General features: G+C 42.0%; 1 protein-coding gene across 5 annotated transcripts in view; it reads left to right on the top strand.

Moving 5' to 3' along the window:
- The window catches only part of SLC26A5 (solute carrier family 26 member 5), a 92,133-nt gene that overhangs the window by 26,612 nt on the left and 41,383 nt on the right, over positions 1–24,138 (top strand). For all 5 annotated transcript variants that reach the window (XR_003118593.1, XM_025379638.1, XM_025379637.1 and 2 more), the window contains exons 5-9: positions 4,276–4,386; positions 5,813–5,979; positions 6,851–7,015; positions 9,395–9,547; positions 19,723–19,805. Coding sequence is in view for 4 of the 5 variants with exons in the window: in XM_025379638.1 (XP_025235423.1) it covers positions 4,276–4,386; positions 5,813–5,979; positions 6,851–7,015; positions 9,395–9,547; positions 19,723–19,805 (679 nt within the window). In the remaining variant the exon portion in view is untranslated. The remainder of the gene's footprint in view (positions 1–4,275; positions 4,387–5,812; positions 5,980–6,850; positions 7,016–9,394; positions 9,548–19,722; positions 19,806–24,138) is intronic.

Genomic DNA, 24,138 nt, shown 5'->3' with positions numbered 1-24,138 from the left:
ATACAGAAGGAGGAAACAGCAGAAGAAATAGAAAAGTATCTGGAAAGGAAAACTAGGAGTGTATATTATTACAGAAAGGAAGAAATTATTTCAAATCAGGGAATGATTCAGTAGGTGGAACACTGCTGAGAGACACAGATCATCCCACAATCAAATTTGCATTGGAAAGGTATTTTTCTGCTCATTATTAATGAAGATAGATAAGTATGAAAAACAATATAGCAAAGATAGAGGTCTAAAAGGAAGTAAATACATTTCTTGTGATTGATAAATAATTTAAATTACCAAAAAAAATTTGTGTTAAGCATGTCAGAGTGAAAGTATGCTCTTATCTCGAATTGTCTTAAAAATTCCTCTAAAATGACAATGAAAGGGGAAATGGTATAAGCTAGCAAGGAGGAAGAGCATGAGAGAGCAGACACAGTGGAACAGGAGAAATGTATATATGGCAAGCAGATGGACAAGTGGCAGCTGAATCATTAGAGTAGAGAAGCTTAAATGTAGGTACATACACTACAAAACACTGGGAAATTGGAGGCTCCAAGTATTGTGAAAGCTGTAAGTCAGGCAGAAGGCTAAAAGCAAAGGAACTAGTTCAAAATCTTTGCAATCAGTAGCATCAATACACTCAGGTCCCCACATCTACATGATGCAGTGGATGGTAGGATAAAAATACCAAGAGATGTCAGGAAAGTTACCTAAAAGTCTGCACACTGAACTGTGAGTCAACAAAGGCTGTTCCCTTGCTCTACTTTGTTTGCTTCAAAGTGCCTGCAAAAAATCGTATAGCCCAAAGCAGATGGTGACCTATAAAAGACCCATAGTGACAAATAGAGGTCCCCCAGTAAAGATGCTGGCTGGCCACCCAGTTGTCCTACAATAAGGCCCATCAGTAAACAGAGAGCCAATACATATGAAGCTTCAAGAAAGAGACCAAATCATTCAAAAAAGAATTCATAAGGAACAGAAATAACAGGGCAAAATAAAAAACTTTATAGTATCCTAACAAAAACACATTGAGTCTCTGAAACAAAAACAGGATGCTATTTTGAAAAGAGCATTCAGAGAACAAGAAAGAGCTCATAGAAATTAAAAATGTGATAGCTGGAATAAATATTTAGTCAGGGTTGGAAGACAAAGTAGAGGACATCTGGAAGCAGAAGAAAAAGACAGTAAGAGAGAAAACATAAGAAGACCAGAGGATCAAGCCTGATGTCCCATCATACATCTAATAGGACTTCCAGAAAGAAAGAAGAGAGTAAACAGAAGGAAGAAATGATCAAAGAGTAATCCCCAGGGCTGAAATACATGTGTTTTCAGACTGAGAGGAATCATAAAATATCCAGCAGAATAGATGAAAAATAAAACAAGGCACACCATAGTAAAATATAGAACACCAGGAATCAGTAGAGGATCTCAAACTTGAAAGAAAAAAAGTCACATAATGAAAAGCTGAAAAGGTAAACATAATGGGAAATTAAGTTTGCATCTAAAATGGATAAATTGAGAAATCATGATACAAACATATTTAGAACAGTGTTTCTCAACTTCATGCCATTTACCCTGTTTGTTTTGGGGGGCCTGTCTTGTGCAGGGTAGGGTGTTTAGCAGTACCCCTGGCCTTCACCCACTAGATGCCAGTAATACTCACCCCCTCCCCCATCATCATAATCAAAAATGTCTCCAGACATCCCCAAATGTCTCCTGCCAGAAGTGGGGATGGGGGAGCGCTCTCCTTTGAGAATGCTGATTTAGGAAAATGGAGGTAAATAGAGAAAAACAGCTCCACAAGTTGGAAGTCATTGGCTCTGAGGAGCAAAACCTGGAGGAAGAGGGGTAAGCAGGAAAGAGCTGGCTTTTCCAGAGAGCCTTTGCTGCTTGGCTTTTTAAATCGTATGCATGCATTTCTTTGCTAGAAATAAATTTTGTTAACAACATTCGAGTGACCGTGTTATTATACATGAAGTTAGGATGCTTTCCCAACTCTTGTTTTGCTAAAGCTGTCTCCTCCACAGCGTAACAGTGCATTAAATGAGTTTTTTAGTTGTCCCAGAAATTTGGCTGAGCCCCCAAAGCTGAGAACAAAGAGTGCTTATTGCCTATACATTTGGAAGAGGGATGCCAGTCAGTCTATCCGGAACTATGAATGAATGACCCAGGCTCCATGAGGGAACGAGAAGACTGACTTGGAATGAGAATTTTCCAGGGAGAGGTTAAAACCCTATCCATTTCCCCTCCACCTGCAGTCAAGTAAGGAAGGACTGCAAGAAAGCTACTCAGAGCGCTGAGCCCCACCCCCTGGAGTTTGTGGAGACTGCTGCCTAATTCTTGCATGAAAAAGTCCAGCTGCTCTAAAAAATAAAGTTTTTAAAAAACTTTCAAGTGAACCTGCACGTGGATGTTTATAGCAGGTTTATTCATAATTGCCAAACCTTGGAAGCAATCAAGATGGCCTTCAGTAGATGAATGGGTAAACTGTGGTACATCCAAACAATGAAATATTCAGTGTTAAAAAGGAATGAGCTATCAAGCCATGAAAAGACATAAAGGAACCTTAAATACATATTACTTCGTGAAAGAAGTCAACCTGATGTAGCTTAATACTGTATGATCCCAATTGAACGACATTCTAAAGAAGGCCAAACTGGCCAGGCACAGTGACTCATGCCTGTAATCCCAGCACTTTGGGAGGCTGAGGTGGGCACATTGCCTGAGCCTAGGAGTTCAAGACCAGCCTGGAAAACATGGGGAAACTCGGTCTCTACAGAAATTAGCCAGGTGTGATGGTGCACACCTGTAGTCTCAACTACTAGGGAGGCTGAGGTGGGAGGATTGCTTGAGACTGGGAGGTTGTGGCTGCAGTGAGCCGTGAACATGCCCCCGCACACCAGCCTGGGTGACAGAGCAAGACTGTCTTTAAAAAGACAGTAAAGCCGGGCGCGGTGGCTCACGCCTGTAATCCCAGCACTTTGGGAGGCCGAGGTGGGCGGATCACAAGGTCAGGAGATCGAGACCATGGTGAAACCCCGTCTCTACTAAAAATAGAAAAAATTAGCCGGGTGCAGTGGCGGGCGCCTGTAGTCCCAGCTACTTGGGAGGCTGAGGCAGGAGAATGGCGTGAACCCGGGAGTCGGAGCTTGCAGTGAGCCGAGATTGCGCCACTGCACTCCAGCCTGGGCGACAGAGCGAGACTCCGTCTCAAAAAAAAAAAAAAAAAAAAAGACAGTAAAAAGATCATTAATTTCCAGGGGACGGGGGGAGGGAAGGATAAATAGGCCACAGAGAATTTCTAACCAGTGAAACTACTTTATATCATACTATCATGGTGGCTACCTGTCATTGTACATTTGCATAGATTGTACCACACCAAGAGTAAACCTAATGTAAACTGTGGACTTTGGGTGATAATGATAGGTCAGTGTGGGTTCATCACTCGTAACAGATGTGCCCCTCTGGAGGGGAATGTTGATAGTGGGGGAGGCTGTGCATACATAAGGGCAGGGGATATATGGAAAACCTCTGTATCTTTTGCTCAATTTGCTGTGAACCTAAACTGCTCTAAAAAGTCTATTTTAAAAAAAATGTGTCAAGGATGATGTGAACTGCCTAGGACAGCAGAGTGAGGGAAAGAGTCCTCCAGAGGGTTTGACCTGCGCTTCCAAAGTTTCTTGGGAGTTAAATGCCAAGCTTTCCCATTGGATAACTGGGCATCCTGAAAGGTAACGAGGCTTGGCTCATTTGATAGGTACCTGCCCAAGAAGTCTGCCTACAGGATGAGCATACGCCAGCCGAAATTACCTGGAAAGCCGTATCTTCTGATAAGAGTTGGAGGGAGGATATCTAAGAGTCAGGAGGAAGGAGCATTACATAGTTAGGGCATAGTAACTGGGAGTCCTTTATTGCAAAGGGGTCTCCAGAGAACCCACAAAATCACCCCATTGGAGAAAGAGCTCGCATTTGTGCATCAACACCAAATTACAATGGCACCCACTAAGATAAGACTTTTTTCTGCTTTTATCTAATTTGTGAAAGAATAAAGCAGAAAAAAAAAAAAATCACCCACTGGCAAAAAGGAGATGACAATGGAAACTGTCTCAACCTAGACTCTATCAGCACCAAGGTAAGATGATGTGCAGGATTGGGGTAGGGTAGGTTGCAACTTAAATTAAGATGGGCTTCACTCGTTCATCAGAAATAAAGAACCAAGAGAAAAACACATGTAACCCCTCTGTTTTCTAATGATCTCCCATTTCTGTTCGGTTTTTAATCCCACAGGCTTAGCCTTTGCAATGCTGGCAGCTGTGCCTCCGATATTCGGCCTGTACTCTTCATTTTATCCTGTTATCATGTATTGTTTTTTTGGGACCTCCAGACACATATCAATAGGTAAAAGCTTATACTTGATATTCTACTACCTTCCCTTGTGTATTTCCAGCCTTTGCAATGTGCCAAAGAAATAGCATGGTCATTATTAAAAATTGTCTTAATAACAACTTTTGTTACTGCATGCACGACAGGTGCTTTAAAAACCTACACTCGGCCAGGTGTGGTGGCTCACCCCTGTAATCCCTGCACTCTGGGAGGCCGAGGCGGGCAGATTGCCTGAGGTCAGAAGTTTGAGACCAGCCAGACCAACATGGTGAAACCCCATCTCTTTGTAAAAATATAAAAATTAGCCAGGCTTGGTGACGGGTGCCTGTAATCCCAGCTGCTCGGGAGGCTGAGGCAGGAGAATTGCTTCAACCCGGGAGGCAGAGGTTGCAGTGAGCTGAGATCACACCACTGCACTCCAGCCTGGGCAACAGAACAAGACTCCGTCTAAAAAAAAAAAAATAACTACACGCCTCCCAAGATTTCTAGAACTTACAACTTTCTTATAATCTTGGAACAATAAAAAAGACAATTTTCTTGTGTAAAAGGGCAATTGTTGAAATCTGTGAAATGAGATAAATGCTTCATTTCATAATGTAATTTGCCAGCATCTGGTTTTTATTTTTATACTAATGGTAGTATTTCAAGTTCCTAATCGCTCTTCACGTATTTCATTTTTGTTGTATTTGGGGCTCTGAATTGTACATATTTTCAGTTTATCAGAGGCATATGGATTTCATAATAGTCCTGGTATTGCATAAGGCTACCACCTAGCACACACACACTTTCCAGATATCTACTGTTTGGTAACAAATACCCTCAAAATGTAGCAGCTTTACAACAACAATCATGTTTGTATCTTCCATAGTGCCTACAGGTCAGGACTTAGGAAGACCTGGTCTGGATAATTCTTCCTCTCTCCCTTTTTCCTCCCCCTCTTCCCTCTTCCCTGCCTTCCTTTCTCCATGCAGTCCCAGGAATTCTCCACTTGGCCTAGTTAGAGCTTTTTTACACATGGTGACTCGGCTTCAGCAGAAGGTGGAAGTTGCAGCCCTTTTATTACCAAGCCTCGGAAGTCACACAGCTTCACTTCTGCTGCATTCTTTTGTTTACTAACAAGTCAAAACCAACCCAGATTCAAGGAGAAATTAGACTCCACCTCTTGATGGGGAAATATCAAGAAGAGTAGGTGGATGGAAGATATTGCTATGTCTATTTTTGGAAAATACAGTCTGCATGCACACACATGCGCATGCACACACACACGGTTGCCCACACACCAGAGGCAGGACACTGAAGAAAGGAGCATAGCCTTCTTTCAAGCATGACTTCTTGACCTCAACTTTGTCTCTTGGTGTACTGGCAAAAACCCTATCAGATACTCTGAATTAGATAGTGTCGTTGAACCCTGAACAGGGATCTTCATGCTTCATTATTTCAGGTCCTTTTGCTGTTATTAGCCTGATGATTGGTGGTGTGGCTGTTCGATTGGTACCAGATGATATAGTCATTCCAGGAGGAGTAAATGCAACCAATGGCACAGAGGCCAGAGATGCCTTGAGAGTGAAAGTCGCCATGTCTGTGACCTTACTTTCAGGAATCATTCAGGTAAGGCTCAAAGATGGGGAAATGGACTGTCTCATTTGTTAACCTAACAGGTATCTATTGAGAGCTCTTAGCTGGTCTTCCTACACGGTGGGCGGGGTCTGCTGGAGAAACCCCAAAGCTCCGGGAGTAACTGCAGACCAACTGCATGCCTTATTCACAACTATGAGTGACCAGCAAGCAAGCTTCAGGTGGATGCTTTAAAGATCCCAAAAGCAAGACAAGTTTGACACAGCAGGATTGATTAGTGCTGGGAGAGGATATTCCTCTCTGCTTGGAGGGAACAGCCAATGATCATGATCATGCACTTTAGTCTACATGATGAAGCATGCCCCCAGCTCCATGAGAGACAGGGAAGGCATTAGTGTGGCCAGTGCACTGTGGGACACCAAGACACTCCAGACTTTCCTCTGTTTTCTGTATAACCAGTGATTGATTTGTTAGCTACTTACCCACTTCATGTACAAGTTTGCAGTATTAGAAAATGGTCCAGAGGCTGGGCGCAGTGGCTCACACCTTTAATCCCAGCACTTTGAGAGGCTGAGGCAGGTGGATCACAAGGTCAGGAGTTCAAGACCAGCCTGGCCAACATAGTGAAACCCCGTCTCTACTAAAAATACAAAAATTAGCTGGGTGTGGTGGCATGCACCTGTAGTCCCAGCTACTCAGGAGCCTGAGGCAGGAGAATCACTTGAACCCGGGAGGCGGAGGTTGCAGTGAGCCGAGACCGTGCCACTGCCTGGGTGACACAGCGAGACTCCATCTCAAAAAAAAAAAGAAAATGGTCAAGAAAGAACTTGTATATTTGCTGTGGGTCTTAACTTCCTGACCTATCATGTGATTCATTTGTTTCTTTGTCATTAAAAAAAAATAGTTTTGCCTAGGTGTCTGTAGGTTTGGATTTGTGGCCATATATCTCACAGAGCCTCTGGTCCGTGGGTTTACCACTGCAGCAGCTGTGCATGTCTTCACCTCCATGTTAAAATATCTGTTTGGAGTTAAAACAAAGCGGTACAGTGGAATCTTTTCAGTGGTGTATGTAAGTAAGCAACTCTCTGACATTCTGGTACTTGTTTTTTCTTCTTTATTTCCCCCACTTCTCTTCTGTATCTCTTTTTACTTTCAAGACTCATTTTTGTTTTTCTCCAGTAATTTCCATAAAAAAGGAAAAATTCATTTATTCTAAGGTTTTCTGAAAAGAGTGTTACAAAGAGGACTAAACCTTAAAATCTCTATTATTAATATGTGATACTGCCCACTTCACAAGGAATTTTTCGCTAGGTCTTTATTTGGTGACTACACCATCACTCTAATTAGGTGAAGAGAGAGCTTTTTCTTACAACCAAATCATAGTCTTTTTGGAAACTAACAAATAATTTAAAGGCATGAGGGGAGAACATCTCTCTCTCTCTCAAAAACTGCTAATTCAGGCTGGGTGCGTGGCTCACGCCTGTAATCCCAGCACTTTGGGAGGCCGAGATGGGCAGATCACGAGGTCAGGAGATCAAGACCATCCTGGCTAACACGGTGAAACCCCATCACTACTAAAAATACAAAAAAATTAGCTGGTGTTATGGCAGGCGCCTGTGGTCCCAGCTACTCAGGAGGCTGAGGCAGGAGAATGGCATGAACCTAGGAGGCGGAGCTTGTAGTGAGCCGAGATCGTGCCACTGCACTCCATCCTGGGCGACAGAGTGAGACTCCGTCTCAAAAAAAAACCAACTGCTAATTCAAACCGGCAAAAAAAAATAAGGCTGTAAAAGATTTAACTAACATAAATCTTTTAGTTACATAGACCCCTTACCAAACTCAGAGAAAATATAAATTATTTGCAAGCACTTAAGGAACAATGGTACTAACTGATCATGTTGAAATTGATCATGTGAAACTGATCACCAATTCTAAAAATTCAATGTTTTTTCACACAGTGCAATATAATTAAAAATCAAAAACTAAACATAGCTTTAAAACTCCCACATATTTAGAAACCAAAAAACATTTCTAAATGACCCATGAATAAAGAGGGAATTAGGAAATAATTAGCATTAATTGATAGAAGTACTACATATCAAAACCTCTGAGATGCTGTTAAAGCTGTCCTTGGAAAGAGGCCTGTAGTCTTTGTAGGTATTTATGTGCTAGGCACTGGGTGCCAAGATGCAGCTGTGAGCTGAGAAGATACAGGCCTTTCCCTCTGGAACTTTCAGTCCAGTGGGAAGATAGTAAACCTTTAATTGCACACATGTGTAATCAATTACAATTTGTGTTGCGTACTATGAAGGAGAAGTACCAGCTGCTCTGAAAGTTAAATAGGGAGACCTTGAGATTAGGGGTCTAGGAAAGGCACTTTGAGGAAGTGACATTTAGATTGAGTCATTGGTTAAAATGGAATCAGACTTTAGGAATATTCTCTAAATAACAAAATTCTTAGTCTCCCATAATAGCTGTTACCGTACTTCTTACTCTGAGACTTCTCGAAATGCCTTGTCACAAAGGAAATAAACATACTGAGTACTCTAGGCATCGATAGGAAAGGGTGCATGGCCTGGGCTGAGCAGGAAGTCTACTTTATTGGGTTTCAAATGAGAATTGACTATATTTGAGGTGCCCGGTTGGTAACCCTGGGATATAATTAAGTGGATTTCTTCTCTAGTTCTCCTAGGTTCGTTTCCCAGACATCAGCACTCTTGACTTCAAAGTCCTGCTAACAATACTTTCTCCTTCTTTGAGCTCCTAAAAGCTTTTCTATGTATTTACCTTTGGAGTACTTTGCTATCAACCCTTAATTCTTTCCAAGTGCTCAGGACTCAGCTTCAGGGTTCCTTTTCTGAATTTTATAATATTACATTGAGACATCAGCATATGATAAGAATAATTGTTTGATAGGAATAACTATAAGGCTGGGTACAGTGGCTCACACCTGTAATCCCAGCACTTTGGGAGGTCGAGGTGGGCGGATGACTTGAGGTCAGGAGTTCGAGACCAGCCTGACCAACATGTTGAAACCCCATGTCTACTAAAAATACAAAAATTAACTGGGCGTGGCAGCAGGCACCGATAATCCCAGCTACTCAGGAGGCTGAGGCAGGAGAATCACTTGAACTTGGGAGGCAGAGGTTGCAGTGAGCCAAAATCATGCCACTGCACTCCAGCCTGGGCAGCAGAGCAAGACTGTGTCTCCAAAAAAAAAAAAAGAATAACAACTATTTTAAAAAAAAAAAGAGTAACAACTGTAAAGTTGTAGACTGGGTAAAAATACCCCCTAATTGGTGGAAGCTACAAAGAGAGATTTCAGCCTGAGAACTTTTAACTAGAAATACCCAGTGGAATGGCTGATGTGAATTAGCGCACTAGACAGTCTCTGTCTCTCTCAGGGGCAATTTCTTGATGTAAACATCCAGCGTTCACTGTGTTACAGAGTACAGTTGCTGTGTTGCAGAATGTTAAAAACCTCAACGTGTGTTCCCTAGGCGTCGGGCTGATGGTTTTTGGTTTGCTGTTGGGTGGCAAGGAGTTTAATGAGAGATTTAAAGAGAAATTGCCGGCGCCTATTCCTTTAGAGTTCTTTGCGGTAAGTCACCTTGGGTCAATGACCTATTCAGCTTCTACGACTGCATTTACTTATTTCTGTAAGGGATTTTGAAGTGGATGAAAGAAATTTTTTGCTCTCAATTCTGCCAAAAGAAGGTTACAATTTGTCGAAGAAATTTGACAAATTCATTGACAAGAAAGTAAAAAGAAAAAGCCTTAAAACATAGACACAGATGATTTTTTAAATTATATGTAAGACTATACATGAAAATTTTAACATTAATTATAAGTGATGGGGTTATGGAAGATTTTCTCCTCAAATTTTTGTTGGCTAATTCTTTTATAATGAGCACATATTACTTTAGTAACCAAAAAAAAAATCCATTTCCGTTTTGACAAAGCAAAGGTTCCCAAACTTTCTCCATCCCTTGACACTCCTAAGCCAAAAGAAATACCTCACAGTTCCATTTATTAAGTAGTTAGTTCCAAACACTTTAATAATATTTATGATTAACAACTTCATAGTTTTTAAAAATATGCACATAAATTGGAATAAAAATATTTTATTATGTTAAGTAACCACAATTATTTAATCATGGAATGCATATGCCTGATGGAAACTGCATAGATCCTCAAATCTCAGAATCAAAAAGGGCACTGCTACCCTCATTTCCTGTTCACATGAATATGTATGTGGTTCCTGCTTTTTCATCACAGCAACCACTGAACACCTAGCTTTGCAAAGATACGGCATTATTGAAAGGAACACAGTATTCAAACTGTGAACTACTGCCAACTAGAAGTTTGCACAGTGCCCAATAGATGTCACTGTTTCACTGGGGACCTTTTAATATCCAGAGTGTCCCATAGAGTGCCCTTGGCATCCTGGGACTTGTTTGCACATGTGTGGGAGCTACAAGGAGAAGAAATGAAGAGTAGGCTGGGTGTGGTGGCTCCACACCTGTAATCCCAGCACTTTGGGAGGCCAAGGCAGGCAGATCACTTGAGGCCAGGAGTTCGAGGCCAGCCTGGCCAACATGGTGAAACCCTGTCTCTACTAAAAATACAAAAAATTAGCCAGGTGTGGTGAAATGCACTTGTAAACCCAGCTACTTGGGAGACTGAGGCATGAGAATTGCTTGAACCTGGGAGGCAGAGGTTGCAGTGAGCCAAAATCGCACCTCGCACTCCAGCCTGGGTGACAGAGCAAGATTCTGTCTCAAAAGAAACGAAGAGTATGTTTGGGGGTAAAGGGCTGGCAAGATGGCCGAATAGGAACAACTCTGGTCTGCAGTTCCCAGCGAGATCAACACAGAAGGCAGGTGATTTCTGCATTTCCAACTGAGGTACCTGATTCACCTCATTGGGACTGGTTAGACAATGGGTGCAGCCCACGGAGGGCAAAATGAAGCAGGGTGGGGCATCACCTCACCCAGGAAGCACAAGGAGTCGGGGAACTCCCTCCCTTAGCCAAGGGAAGCTGTGAGGGACTGTACTGTGAGGAACAGTGCATTCTGGCCCAGACACTATGCTTTTCTCATGGTCTTCACAATGCACAGACTAGGAGATTCCCCTGGGTGCCTACACCACCAAGATTCCCTTGGATTTCAAGTACAAAACTGGGCAGCTGTTTGGGCAGACACTGAGCTAGCTACAGGAGTTTTTTTCATACCCCAGTGGTGCCTGGAACACCAGTGAGACAGAACCGTTCACTCCCCTGAAAAGGGGGCTAAAGCCAGGGAGCCAAGTGGTCTAGCTCCAGCGGATCCCACTCCCACAGAGCCCAGAAAGCTAAGCTCCATTGGCTTGAAATTCTCGCTGCCAGCACAGCCGTCTGAAGTCGACCTGGGATGCTCAAACTTGCTAGGGGGAGGGGCACCTGCCATTACTGACTTGAGTAGGCAGTTTTCACCTCACAGTGTAAACAAAGCCACCTGGAAGGTCCAACTGGGCGGATCCCACCATAGCTCAGCAAAGCTGTTGTAGCCAGACTGCTTCTCTAGGTTCCTCCTCTCTGGACAGGGCATCTCTGAAAGAAAGGCAGCAGCCACAATCAGGGGCTTATAGGTAAAACTCCCATCTCCCTGGGACAGAGAACCTGGGGGAAGGGGAAGCTGTGGTCGCCGCTTCAGCAAACTTAAACATTCCTATCTGCCATCTCTGAAGAGAGCACCAGATCTCCCAGCACAGCATTCAAGCTCTGCTAAGGACAGACTGCCTTTTCAAGTGGGTCCCTGATCCCCGTAACTCCTAACTGGGAGATGCCTCCCAGTAGGGGCCAAAGACACCTCATACAGGAGACCTCTGGCTAGCATCTGGCGGGTGCCCCTCTGGGACAAAACTTTTGGAGGAAGGAACAGGCAGCAATCTTTGCTGTTCTGAGCCTTCACTGGTGATACCCAGGCAAACAGGGTCTGGAGTGGACCTCATCAAACTCCAGCACACCTGCAGCAGAGGAGCCTGTCAGAAGGAAAACTAACAAACAGAAAGGAATAGCATCAATATCAACAAAAAGGACGTCCACACAAAAACCCTATCTAAAGGTCACCAACAGCAAAGACCAAAGGTAGATAAATCCATGAAGATGAGGAACAACCAGTGCAAAAAACTGAAAATTCCAAAAGCCAGAATGCCTCTTCTTCAAAGGATCACAACTCCTCGCCAGCAAGGGAACAAAACTGGATGGAGAATGAGTTTGATGAATGCATAGAAGTAGGCTTCAGAAGGTGGGTAATAACAAACTTCTCCGAGCTAAAGGAACATATTTTAACCCAATAGAAGGAAGCTAAGAACCTTGAAAAAAGGTTACAGGAATTGCTAACTAGAATAACCAGTTTAGAAAAGAACATAAATGACCTAATGGAGCTGAAAAACACAGCACAAGAATTTCATGAAGCATACACAAGTATCAATAGCCAAATCAATCAAGCAGAAGAAAGGATATCAGAGATTGAAGATCAACTTAATGAAATAAAGCTTGAAGACAAAATTTGAGGAAAAAAAAGAATGAAAAGGAATGAACAAAGCCTCCAAGAAATATGGGACTATGTGAAAAGACCAAACCTACGTTTGATTGGTGTACCTGAAAGTGACGGGGAGAATGGAACCAAGTTGGAAAACATTCTTCAGGACATTATCCAGGAGAACTTCCCCAACCTAGCAAGACAGGCCAGCATTCAAATTCACGAAATGCAGAGAACATCACAAAGATGCTCCTCACGAAGAGCAACCCCAAGACACATAATCATCAGATTCACCAAGGTTGAAATGAAGAAAAAAATGTTAAGGGCAGCCAGAGAGAAAGGTCGGGTTACCCACAAAGGGAAGCCCATCAGACTAACAGCAGATCTCTCTGCAGAAACCCTCCAAGCTAGAAGAGAGTGAAGGCCAAAATTCAACATTCATAAAGAAAAGAGTTTTCAACCCAGAATTTCATATCCAGCCAAACTAAGCTTCATAAGCGAAGGAGAAATAAAATCTTTCACAGACAAGCAAATGCTGAGAGGTTTTGTCACCACCAGGCCTGCCTTACAAGAGCTCCTGAGGAAGCACTAAATATAGAAAGGAACAACCGGTACCAGCCACTGCAAAAACATACCAAAATGTAAAAACCGTCGATACTGTGAAGAAACTGCATCAACTAATGGGCAAAATAACCAGCTAGCATCATAATGACAGGATCAAATTCACACATAACAATTTTTTTTTTTTTTTAAACAAAGTCTTGCTCTTGTTCCCCAGGGTGGAGTGCAATGGCGCGATTTCAGTTCACTGCAACCTCCACTTCCTGGGTTCAAGCAATTCTCCTACCTCAGCCTCCTAAGTAGCTGGGATTACAGGTGCCTGCAACCACGCCCGGCTAATTTTTGTATTGTTAGTAGAGATGGAGTTTCACAATGTTGGCCACGCTGGTCTCGAACTCCTGACCTCAGGTGATCCGCCCGCCTCAGCCTCCCAAAGTGCTAGGATTGCAGGCATGAGTCACCACACCTGGCCCACACATAACAATGTTAACCTTAAATGTAAATGGGCTAAATGCCCCAATTGAAAGACACGGACTGGGCCGGGCGCGGTGGCTCAAGCCTGTAATCCCAGCACTTTGGGAGGCTGAGATGGGCGGATCACGAGGTCAGGAGATCGAGACCATCCTGGCTAACACGGTGAAACCCCGTCTCTACTAAGAAATACAAAAAATAGCCGGGCGAGGTGGCGGGCGCCTGTAGTCCCAGCTACTCAGGAGGCTGAGGCCGGAGAATGGTGTGAACCCGGGAGGCGGAGCTTGCAGTGAGCTGAGATCCGGCCACTGCACTCCAGCCTGGGCTACAGAGCGAGACTCCGTCTCAAAAAAAAAAAAAAAAAAAAAAAAAAAGACACAGACTGGCAAATTGGATAAAGAGTCAAAACCCATCAGTGTGCTGTATTCAGGAGACTCATCTCGTGTACAAAGACACACATAGGCTCAAAATAAAGGGATGGTGGAAGATTTACCAAGCAAATGAAAAGCAAAAAACAAAACAAAAAAAAAACAAAGAAAACAGAGGGTTGCAATTCTAGTCTCTGATAAAACAGACTTTAAACCAACAAAGATCAAAAAAAGACAAAGAAGGGCATTATATAATGATAAAGAGATCAATGCAGCAAGAAGAGCTAACTATCCTAAATATATATGCACCCAATACAGGAGCACCCAGATTCATAAAGCAAAGTCCTTAGAGACCTACAAAGAGACTTAGACTCCCACACAATAATAGTGGGAGACTTTAACACCCCACTGTCAATATTAGACACGTCAGTGACACAGAAAATTAACAAGCATATTAAGGACTTCGATTCAGCTCTGGACCAAGCAAACTTAATAGACATCTGCAGAACTCTGCACCCCAAATCAACAGAATATACATTCTTCTCAGCACCACATCACACTTATTCTAATATTGACCTCATGATTGGAAGTAAAACACTCCTCAGCAAATGCAAAAGAACAGAAATCATAACAGTCTCTCAGACCACAGTGCAGTCAAATTAGAACTCATGATTAAGAAACTCACTCAAAACTGCACAACTACATGGAAACTGAAAAAAAGGGGCCTGCTCCTGAATGACTACTGGGTAAATAACAGTATTAAGGCAGAAATAAATAAGTTATTTGAAACCAATGAGAACAAAGACACAACATACCAGAATCTCTGGGGCACAGCTAATGCAGCGGTTAGAGGGAAATTTATAGCACTAAATGCCCACAGGAGAAAGTGGGAAAATCTAAAAGCGACACCCTAACATCACAATTTAAATAACTAGAGAAGCAAGAGCAAACAAATCCAAAAGCTAGCAGAAGACAAGTGATAACTAAGATCAGAGCAGAACTGAAAGAGGTAGAGACAAGAAAAACCCTTCAAAAAAATCAATGAATCCAGGAGCTGGTTTTCTGAAAAGATTAACAAAATAGACCATTAGCCAGACTAATAAAGAAGAAAAGACAGAAGCATCAAATAGACACAATAAAAAATGAGAAAGGGGATATCACCACTGATCCCACAGAAATACAAACTACTGGCCAGGCACAGTGGCTCACGCCTGTAATCCCAGCACTTTGGGAGACTGAGGCAGGTGAATCACAAGGTCAAGAGATCAAGACCATATTGGCCAACATGGAGAAACCCCCTCTGTATTAAAAATAAAAAAAATTAGCTGGACATGGTGTCCCACGCCTGTAGTCCCAGCTACTAGGAAGGTTGAGGCAGAAGAATCGCTTGACCTGGGAGGCAGAAGTTGCAGTGAGCCAAGATCAAACCACTGTACTCCAGCCCGGACAACTGAGTGAGAATGAGACTCCGTCTCAATAACAACAACAAAAAAAACTACCTACCATCAGAGAATACTATAAACACCTCTATATAAATTAACTAGAAAATCTAGAAGAAATGGATAAATTCTTGGACACATATACCCTCCCAAGACTAAACCAGAAAGAAGTTGAATCCCTGAATAGACCAATAACAAGTTCTGAAATTGAGGCAGCGATTAATAGCCTACCAACCAAAAAAAAAAAAAACTCCAGGACCAGACGAATTCACAGCCGAATTCTACCAGAGTACAAAGAGGAGCTGGTACCATTCCTTCTGAAACTACTCCAAACAATAGAAAAAGAGGGAATCCTCCTTAACTCATTTTATGAGGCCAACATCATCCTGATACCAACACCTGGCAGAGACACAACAACAAAAAAAAGAAAATTTCAGGCCAACATCCCTGATGAACATCAATGCAAAAATCCTCAAAAAAATACTGGCAGACTGAATCCAGGAGCACATTAAAAAGCTTATCCACCATGATCAAGTCAGGTTCATCCCTGGGATGCAAGGCTTGTTCAACATACGCAAATCAATAAACATAGCCCATCACATAAACAAAACCAATGACAAAAACCACATGATTATGTCAATAGATGCAGAAAAGGCCTTTGAGAAAATTCAACAGCCTTCGAGCTAAAAACTCTCAAATGAGGTATTGATGGAACATATCAAAATAATAAGAACTATTTATGACAAACCCACAGCCAATATTACACTGAATAGACAAAAACTGGAAGCATTCCCTTTCAAAACCAGCATGAGATAAGGATGCCCTCTCTCACTACTACTATTCAACATAGTATTGGAACTTCTGGCCAGGACAATCAGGCAAGAGAAAGAAATAAAGGGTATTCAAATAGGAAGAGAGGAAGTCAAATTGTCTCTGTTTGCAGGTGACATTATTGTATATTTAGAAAAACCCATCATCTCAGCCCAAAGCCTCCTTAAGCTGATAAGCAACTTCAGCAAAGTCTCGGGATACAAAATCAATGTGCAAAAATCACAAGTATTCCTATACACCAAAAATAAACAGCCAAATCATGAGTGAACTCCCATTCACAATTGCTACAAACAGAATAAAATACCTAGGAATCCAACTTACAAGGGATGTGAAGGACCTCTTCAAGGAGAACTATAAATCAGAGAGGACACAAACAAATGGAAAAACATTCCATGCTCATGGATAGGAAGAATCAATATTGTGAAAATAGTCATACTGCCCAAAGTAATTTATACATTCAATGCTATCCCCATCAAGCTGCTATTGACTTTCTTCACAGAATTAGAAAACACTACTTTAAATTTCATATGGGACCAAAAAAAGGCCCGCATAGCCAAGACAATCCTAAGCAAAAAGAACAAAGCTGGAGGCATCACGCTACCTGACTTCAAACTATACTGCAAGGCTACAGTAACCAAAACAGCATGGTACTGGTACCAAAACAGATATATAGACCTGTGGAACAGAACAGAGGCCTCAGAAATAATGCCACACATCTACAACCATCTGATCTTTGAGAAACCTGACAAAAACAAGCAATGGGGAAATGATTCCCTATTTAGTAAATGGTGTTGGGAAAACTGACTAGCCATATGCAGAAAACTGAAACTGAACCCCTTTTTTACACCTTATACAAAAATTAACTCAAGATGGATTAAAGACTTAAACGTTAAGACCTACAACCATAAAAACCCTGGAAGAAAACCTAGACAGTACCATTCAGGACACTGGCATGGGCAAAGACTTCATGACTAAAACAAAAAAAGCAATGGCAACAAAAGCCAAAATTGACAAATGGAATCTAATTAAACTAAAGAGCTTCTGCACAGCAAAAGAAGCTATCAGCAGAGTGAACAGGCAGCCTACAGAATGGGAGAAAATTTTTGCAACCTGTCCATCTGACAGAGGGCTAATATCCAGAATCTACAAGGAACTTAAACAAATTTACAAGAAAGAAATAACCCCATCAAAAAGTGGGCAAAGGATATGAATAGACACTTTTCAAAAGAAGACATTTATGCAGCCAACAAACATATGAAAAAAAACTCATCATCACTGGTAATTAGAGAAATGCACATCAAAACCATAATGGGATACCATCTCATGCCAGTTAGAATGGTGGTCATTAAAAAGTCAGGAAACAACAGATGCTGGAGAGGGTGTGGAGAAATAGGAATGCTTTTACACTGTTGGTGGGAGTGTAAATTAGTTCAACCATTGTGGAAGACAGTGTGGCAATTCCTCAAGGATTTAGAACTAGAAATACCATTTGACCCAGCAATCCCATTACTGGGTATATACCCAAAGGATTATAAATCATTCTACTATAAAGACACATCCACGTGTGTTTATTGTAGCACTATTCACAATAGCAAAGACTTGGAACCAACCCAAATGCCCATCAATGCTAGACTAAATAAAGAAAATGTGGCACATATATACCATGGAGTACTATGCAGCCATAAAAAAGGATGAGTTCCTGTCCTTCGCAGGGACATGGATGAAGCTGGAAACCATCATTCTCAGCAAACTAACACAGGAACAGAAAACCAAACACCGCATGTTCTCACTCGCAAGTGGGAGTTGAACAATGAGAACACATGGACACAAGGAGGGGAACATCACACACTGGGGCCTGTCCATGGGTGGGGGGCATGAGGAGGGATTGCATTAGGAGAAACGCCTAATGTAGATGACGGGTTGATGGGTGCAGCAAACCACCATGGCACGTGTATACCTATGTAACAGACCTGCACGTTCTGCACATGTATCCCAGAACTTAAAGTATAATAAAATAAAAAATTTAAAAAAGAAATGAAGAGTATAGGTGTCTGATCCAAATTATAGAAAAAGTTCTAGCTATGAAAACAACTGGCTGGTGTAGCTCACAAGGAAACCAATACCTTCAAACTTTTTCTTTTTTTCAGTCTTGTCTGTATGGCATTAGTACCTTTTAACAGGCAAAACAAAACAAAATATATCTCTAACAGTTTCAAAACCTCTTCTCTCACTGGGGCTAGGCACAGAGTTCCTGTTTTGACTTGGAGTACAGCAAAAGGTTCTGAGCACCCTTGCGAGGGAAAGAAGGCAGGCAAGCCCCAGTTATGAAGTAAATGACACAGCTTGCCTCTCCTGCTTTGGGTTACTAATTCTGTTTCCTAGATTCCCTTTAAAGACTTTTCCATGTTTCCCAGGGTAATGGTTTCCCAGAATTCTAGAAAGCTTAGGGACAGCATCTTTATGACTCCCTTTAACTGTCAAATTTATTTTTTATTATAAAAATATTTTTTGAGTTTTGCATTCAATTTTATAATACATCTATTTGTGTTGATAAGAAAACAATGGTTTAAATTACTTACCACTGTATAAAAGTAAAGCTCCAGGAGCTTAAGCCATATATATTGTGTGGATTTAAATATTCGAGGCACTCCCCTAGTTAGAGATGCACAAAAAATGCAATTAAGGGTGATGAAAATAATTGTCTTCAACAGAAAAGGATCCTTCCATCAAAAGAGCCAGAATCCCCCATGCCCCTGGTCTCCCAGGCTGCTGTTTCTGATAATAAGCTTACCTTATTATTTGTTTCCTGCAGTGGCCCTCCTCAGGAGGGACTGGCTTCCTTCCCTGGCCAGCTCTGATTTCTTCTCTGTTGGATAACTCTCTCAGAAAGCTCTATAGGCAATAGTTCCTGGGCATGGAGCAAATTGCTATCTCACCTTTTGTTATGTTTCTCTTGTAACTCATTAGGGATTGTACTTTACACCCCAAGTAAATCTATGCCCTGCCAATCCAGGATGGCCTTATGTACCGTGACCCTCTGTTTGATGTACAGTTCTACCCTGACTTTGTAGCTGAAATGGGAGGAGACAGCTATGGGTTGCTGCTGGGGCCCTATCACCACACTTGGGGCTGCTGTCCTGGAAACAGGATCACCAGGAGGATTCTAAATCCAGACGTACGTTTTGTAATCATACAGTGTCATTTTACCACCCTCAAAGCACAGAGTTAAATATCCTTTATTTATAACGTTGTGGCCACAGACTCATTTCACCACCCTAAAGGTAAGGTCAACGTTTGAAAGGTTTTATGACCTTTTTCTGTTGCAGTCAACTAGCCAGACACCTCAGTGGAGAAAAGGAGAAAGCATGAAGAAAATTCCAGGTTATAAACTGTAGAGTTCATTTTAATTATGTGGGGTGGGTCATTAAGAGAAGTTAGAATTGTTGAAGCTAATGGTAATTCTTTTTAAATCTGAATGTTAAAAGTGAGAATAGATTTGACTTGACTCACATATTTGAAGCTGATTTTTGCAGTATTTGAACATTCATCTCTAAAGGTGCATTTGGATTTGTGTCTTTTTAGGTGGTAATGGGAACTGGCATTTCAGCTGGGTTTAACTTGAAAGAATCATACAATGTGGATGTCGTTGGAACACTTCCTCTAGGGTAGGAAAGTAGTTTTAAGTAACCATGTGACTGAAATAATCAATGGATCTATTGCCTCTACCTCTTACTTTAGTACTCTTGCAATGAAAAATAATCATTGGGTGCATTTTATTTTTAGTATTATTGTAGTAAAAAACACATAACAAAATTTTGTCTAAACCTTTTTTTTTTTTTTTTTGAGACGATGTCTCGCTCTGTCACCCAGGCTGCAGTGCAGTGGCACCGTCTCGGCTCACTGCAACCTCCGTCTCCCGGGTTGAAGCGATTCTCCTACCTCAGCTTCCCAAGTAGCTGGGATTACAGGCGTGTGCTGTCACACCCGGCTAATATTTTTTTTTTTTAAGACGAAGTCTCACTCTGTCACCCAGGCTGGAGTGCAGTGGCGCGATCTCAGTTCGCTGCAAGCTCCACCTCCTGGGTTCATGCCATTCTCCTGCCTCAGCCTCCCAAGTAGCTGGGACTATAGGCTCCCGCCACCACGCCCAGCTAATTTTTTGTGTTTTTAATAGAGACAGAGTTTCACCGTGTTAGCCAGGATGGTCTCAATCTCCTGATCTCGTGATACACCCGCCTCAGCCTCCCAAGTGCTGGGATTACAGGCGTGAGCCACCGCGCCCGGCTAATTTTTGTATTTTTATTAGAGATGGGGTTTCTCCATGTTGGCCAGGCTGGTCTCAAACTGCTGACCTCAGATGATCTGCGCACCTCAGCTTCCCAAAGTGCTGGGATTGCAGGTGTGAGCCACTGCGCCTGGCTTTTTTTTTTTTTTTTTTTTTTTTTTTTTTTTGAGACCGAGTCTCACTCTTTTGCCCAGGCTAGAGTGCAATGGCACAATCTCGGCTCACTGCAACCTCTGCCTCCAGGGTTCAAGTGATTCTCCTGCCTCAGCCTCCTGAGTATCTGGAATTACAGATATGTGCCACCACACACGACTAATTTTTGTATTTTTAATAGAGACAGGGTTTCACCATGTTGGCCAGGCTGGTCTCGAACTCCTGACCTCAAGTGATCCACTCAGCTCAGCCTCCCAAAGTGCTGGGATTATAGGCATGAGCCACCATGTCCAGCCAATCTTAATCATTTTTAAGTGTACATTTCAGTAGTGTTAAATATATTCCCATTATTGTAAAACAGATCTCCAGAACTTTTTCACCTTGCAAATCTATAACTCTGTACCCCTGAAACAAGAGCTTCCTCTTTTCTTCTTCCCCCAGCCCCTACTAACCACCATTCATCTTTCTGTTTTTATGAATTTGACTTCTCTAGATACCTCATGTAAGTGGAATCATACAACATTTGTCTTTTTGTGACTGGCTTATTTCAGTTAGCATAGTGTCTTCAGAGTTTGTCTATATTGTAGCATATGACAGTATTTTCTTCCCTTTTTAAGGCTGAATAATGTTCCATTGTGGATATATACTATATTTTATTTCTCCATGCATCCATTGATGAGCATGTGGGTTGCCTTTACCTCTTGGCTATTGTGAATATTCCTGCTGTGGATATGGGTGTGCAAATATGTCTTTGAGACCTTTCTTTCAGTTCTTTTGGGTATATGCCTGTAAGTGGGATTGCTGGATCTGTTTTTACTTTCTTGAGAGCCTTTCATACTGTTTCCCATAGCAGTTACACCATTTTACAATCCCACCAATAGTGGCAAGTGGTTTTCTGTTTTCTTTTGTTTTCCTAAATTTAATAGTTTTAAAAATCTCTCCTTGAGTGACATAGGATTTAAGAGCAAAACAACCTAAATCCTAGCCTGCCACGTACTAGCTGTGTGACCTTAAGCAGGCCACTTATCTTCTCAAAGCCTCGTTTCCTCACCTGCCAGGTGGGCGTGGTAATTAGTGCTTATCTCAAGGGCAGTTGTGAGAACTACAGGAGATAATGCATGGAAGGCAGTGAGTGAACACCTGAACACACAGCATTCAAGTCATGTGAATTACTTATTAGTAATGGGTTCTAAGACTGTTATTTCAATGAGTTTTTAGTTTCTAATCATGTTACTTCTTTGCTTCATCTATATTTTCTAACTGTACATTTTAAAAACATATTATTGGCCGGGCATGGTGGCAGACACCTGTAATCCCAGCACTTTAGGAGGCCAAGGCAGGCGAATCACGAGGTCAGGAGTTCCAGACCAGCCTGGCAAACAGGGTGAAACCCCGTCTCTAGTAAAAATACAAAAATTAGCTGGGTGCGGTGGCAGGCGCTCCTAGCTACTTGGGAGGCTGAGCAGGAGAATCACTTGAAACTGGAAGGCAGAGGTTGCAGTGAGCCAAGATCACACATGCCATGGCACTCTAGCCTGGGCAATAAGAGTGAAACACCATCGCAAAAAAATATATATATATATCTCTATATCTCTCTCTCTACTTGTCACTATAATTTCTACTTAATACCTTCCTTTTCCTATTGCATTGTACTCAAACATACTGCTTCCCTTCTATATGTGACAGCTTAACTTAAAAAAAAAAAAAAAAAGACTTTACATTTCTGGAAATTGGCTACCCAGAAACCTTATCTTTCTGGAACATTGCCCAAAACCAAGTAGGTAACAAATACCTACCTACCTATCTACATACAATCATACCATTTCAGTTACCTGTGAGTCTTATTGCTCCACTGATAACAGACTACCCCAAAACAATGACTTAAAATAGCCGCCATTAATTTGCTCATAATTATTTAGTCTAGGTTTGGCTCAGTTGGGTGGTTCTTTGGCAGGTCTCACTTGGGGTTTTTTATGCATCTGCAGATGTCTGCAGGTGTGACTAGTGTTGGAGGATCCAAGAAGGCTTCACTCACATGTCTGACACTTCAGCTGGAGTGACTGGAACAGGTGAGGGCTGGCTGGCATGTTCTCTACAAGTGGTATCTTCAGCAGCATTGCCAGACCTCTTTACATGGGGGCTCAGAGCAACAGGAAAGAAAAGCAGAGAATTTACCAGGCCTCTTAAGGCACTCATACAGCATCACTTCCACCACATCCTGTTGCTCAAAGCAAATCATGAGGCCAGCCCAGATATAGCTGGAGGGGAAACAGATTCCACATCTAAATTGGGGGAGTGTCATGCACATGTAATTACGTATGGGAGGAATGGAAGCAAACTACCACGCTTCTATGTACACATACATACACATATAAATGCATCTACTATAGACAAGCAGGTTCTTCGTGGTTTTGTCATACTTGGTAGATGAGCAGTGCATTTTGCAGTGCCCAGAAAGTGACAGTTGACTATTAAAGATCCCAGTCATAGCACTGTATCCTGTTTTCTTGTTTGTTTATTTACTTTCCTTAACTCATTCCAAAATATGTCCTTTTCTTATATTCTTATTCCCTTAGGCCCAAACCTGCTCCTAGGCCTTCCCTCTTAGTTCATGCCTGTGCAGCAAACAGCAGGGAAGGACAACAGATTTTATAGTCAGACCCCCCAGGTTTGACTCCCTGCTCCATTTTGGAAAATCACTTAACATCTGTCAAAATCCATTTATTCACCTATAAATTGGGATAATAGTGGAACCTATGTAATGGGAGTGCTGTGAGGAAAAATGAGACGACTTATGTAAAGTATGTAGCAGGTAAACTCACCTTAATAGACACTAGGTTCCTTTCCCTTTCTTCCGCTCTTTCCTTACTCCATGACCTGAAACATCCCTTCCGTCACTGCGCTATGACATAGTAAGAGAAATAGCTGTAGCCAAGCAGGTTCTTCATGGTTTTGTTGTACTTGGTAGATGAGCTGCTTGTCCTTGTACAAGTTGCTGAACCCCACTATGCCTCATTTTCTTCATCTGTAAAATTATAATGGTGCCTAGTTCACTGGGCCATTGAAAATAATTAAATGAGCACAGAACCTGGCAAAGAGAAGGCACGTAATGAATGCTTGTTATTGTAATAATTATAATTATTGGTATCAGTTAAGTTATTGCTATTATTGTTTAGCCCAATGCCTTGAATTGGAGCAGAATGTCTGAAAATTCCTATTGCCCACTTCTCCCCATAACATGCTAGGGAATCCCTATTCTGTTTCTTTAGGATAAGAATCCCAGACTACAAGTATGTACCACAAAAGCTGGGTTCTCCATTGTGGGATTCCAGGAGTCATACTTTTGTCTCCTCCAAATTCAAAAGATTCCTAGGTGACACCCAAGGTGTATAGTCTTCTCCTGCTCCCTTCCCGTGTTACAAACTCAGCTAATTGGTTAGGAAAAAAAAAAAAAAAGGAAGAGGTAGCAGACTCAGAGTCCTTACATCAGATGACAAGGGGGAGAAGTATGGGGTGCCTAGCATTGCCAGGACATTAATTCTCCTCTAAGGTAGCCCTTA

This window comes from Theropithecus gelada, chromosome 3, assembly GCF_003255815.1.
Source record: "Theropithecus gelada isolate Dixy chromosome 3, Tgel_1.0, whole genome shotgun sequence".
Lineage (NCBI taxonomy): Eukaryota > Metazoa > Chordata > Mammalia > Primates > Cercopithecidae > Theropithecus > Theropithecus gelada.
Note: the sequence above shows the minus strand (reverse complement) of the source record. Positions and strands in the feature narration are given on the sequence as shown.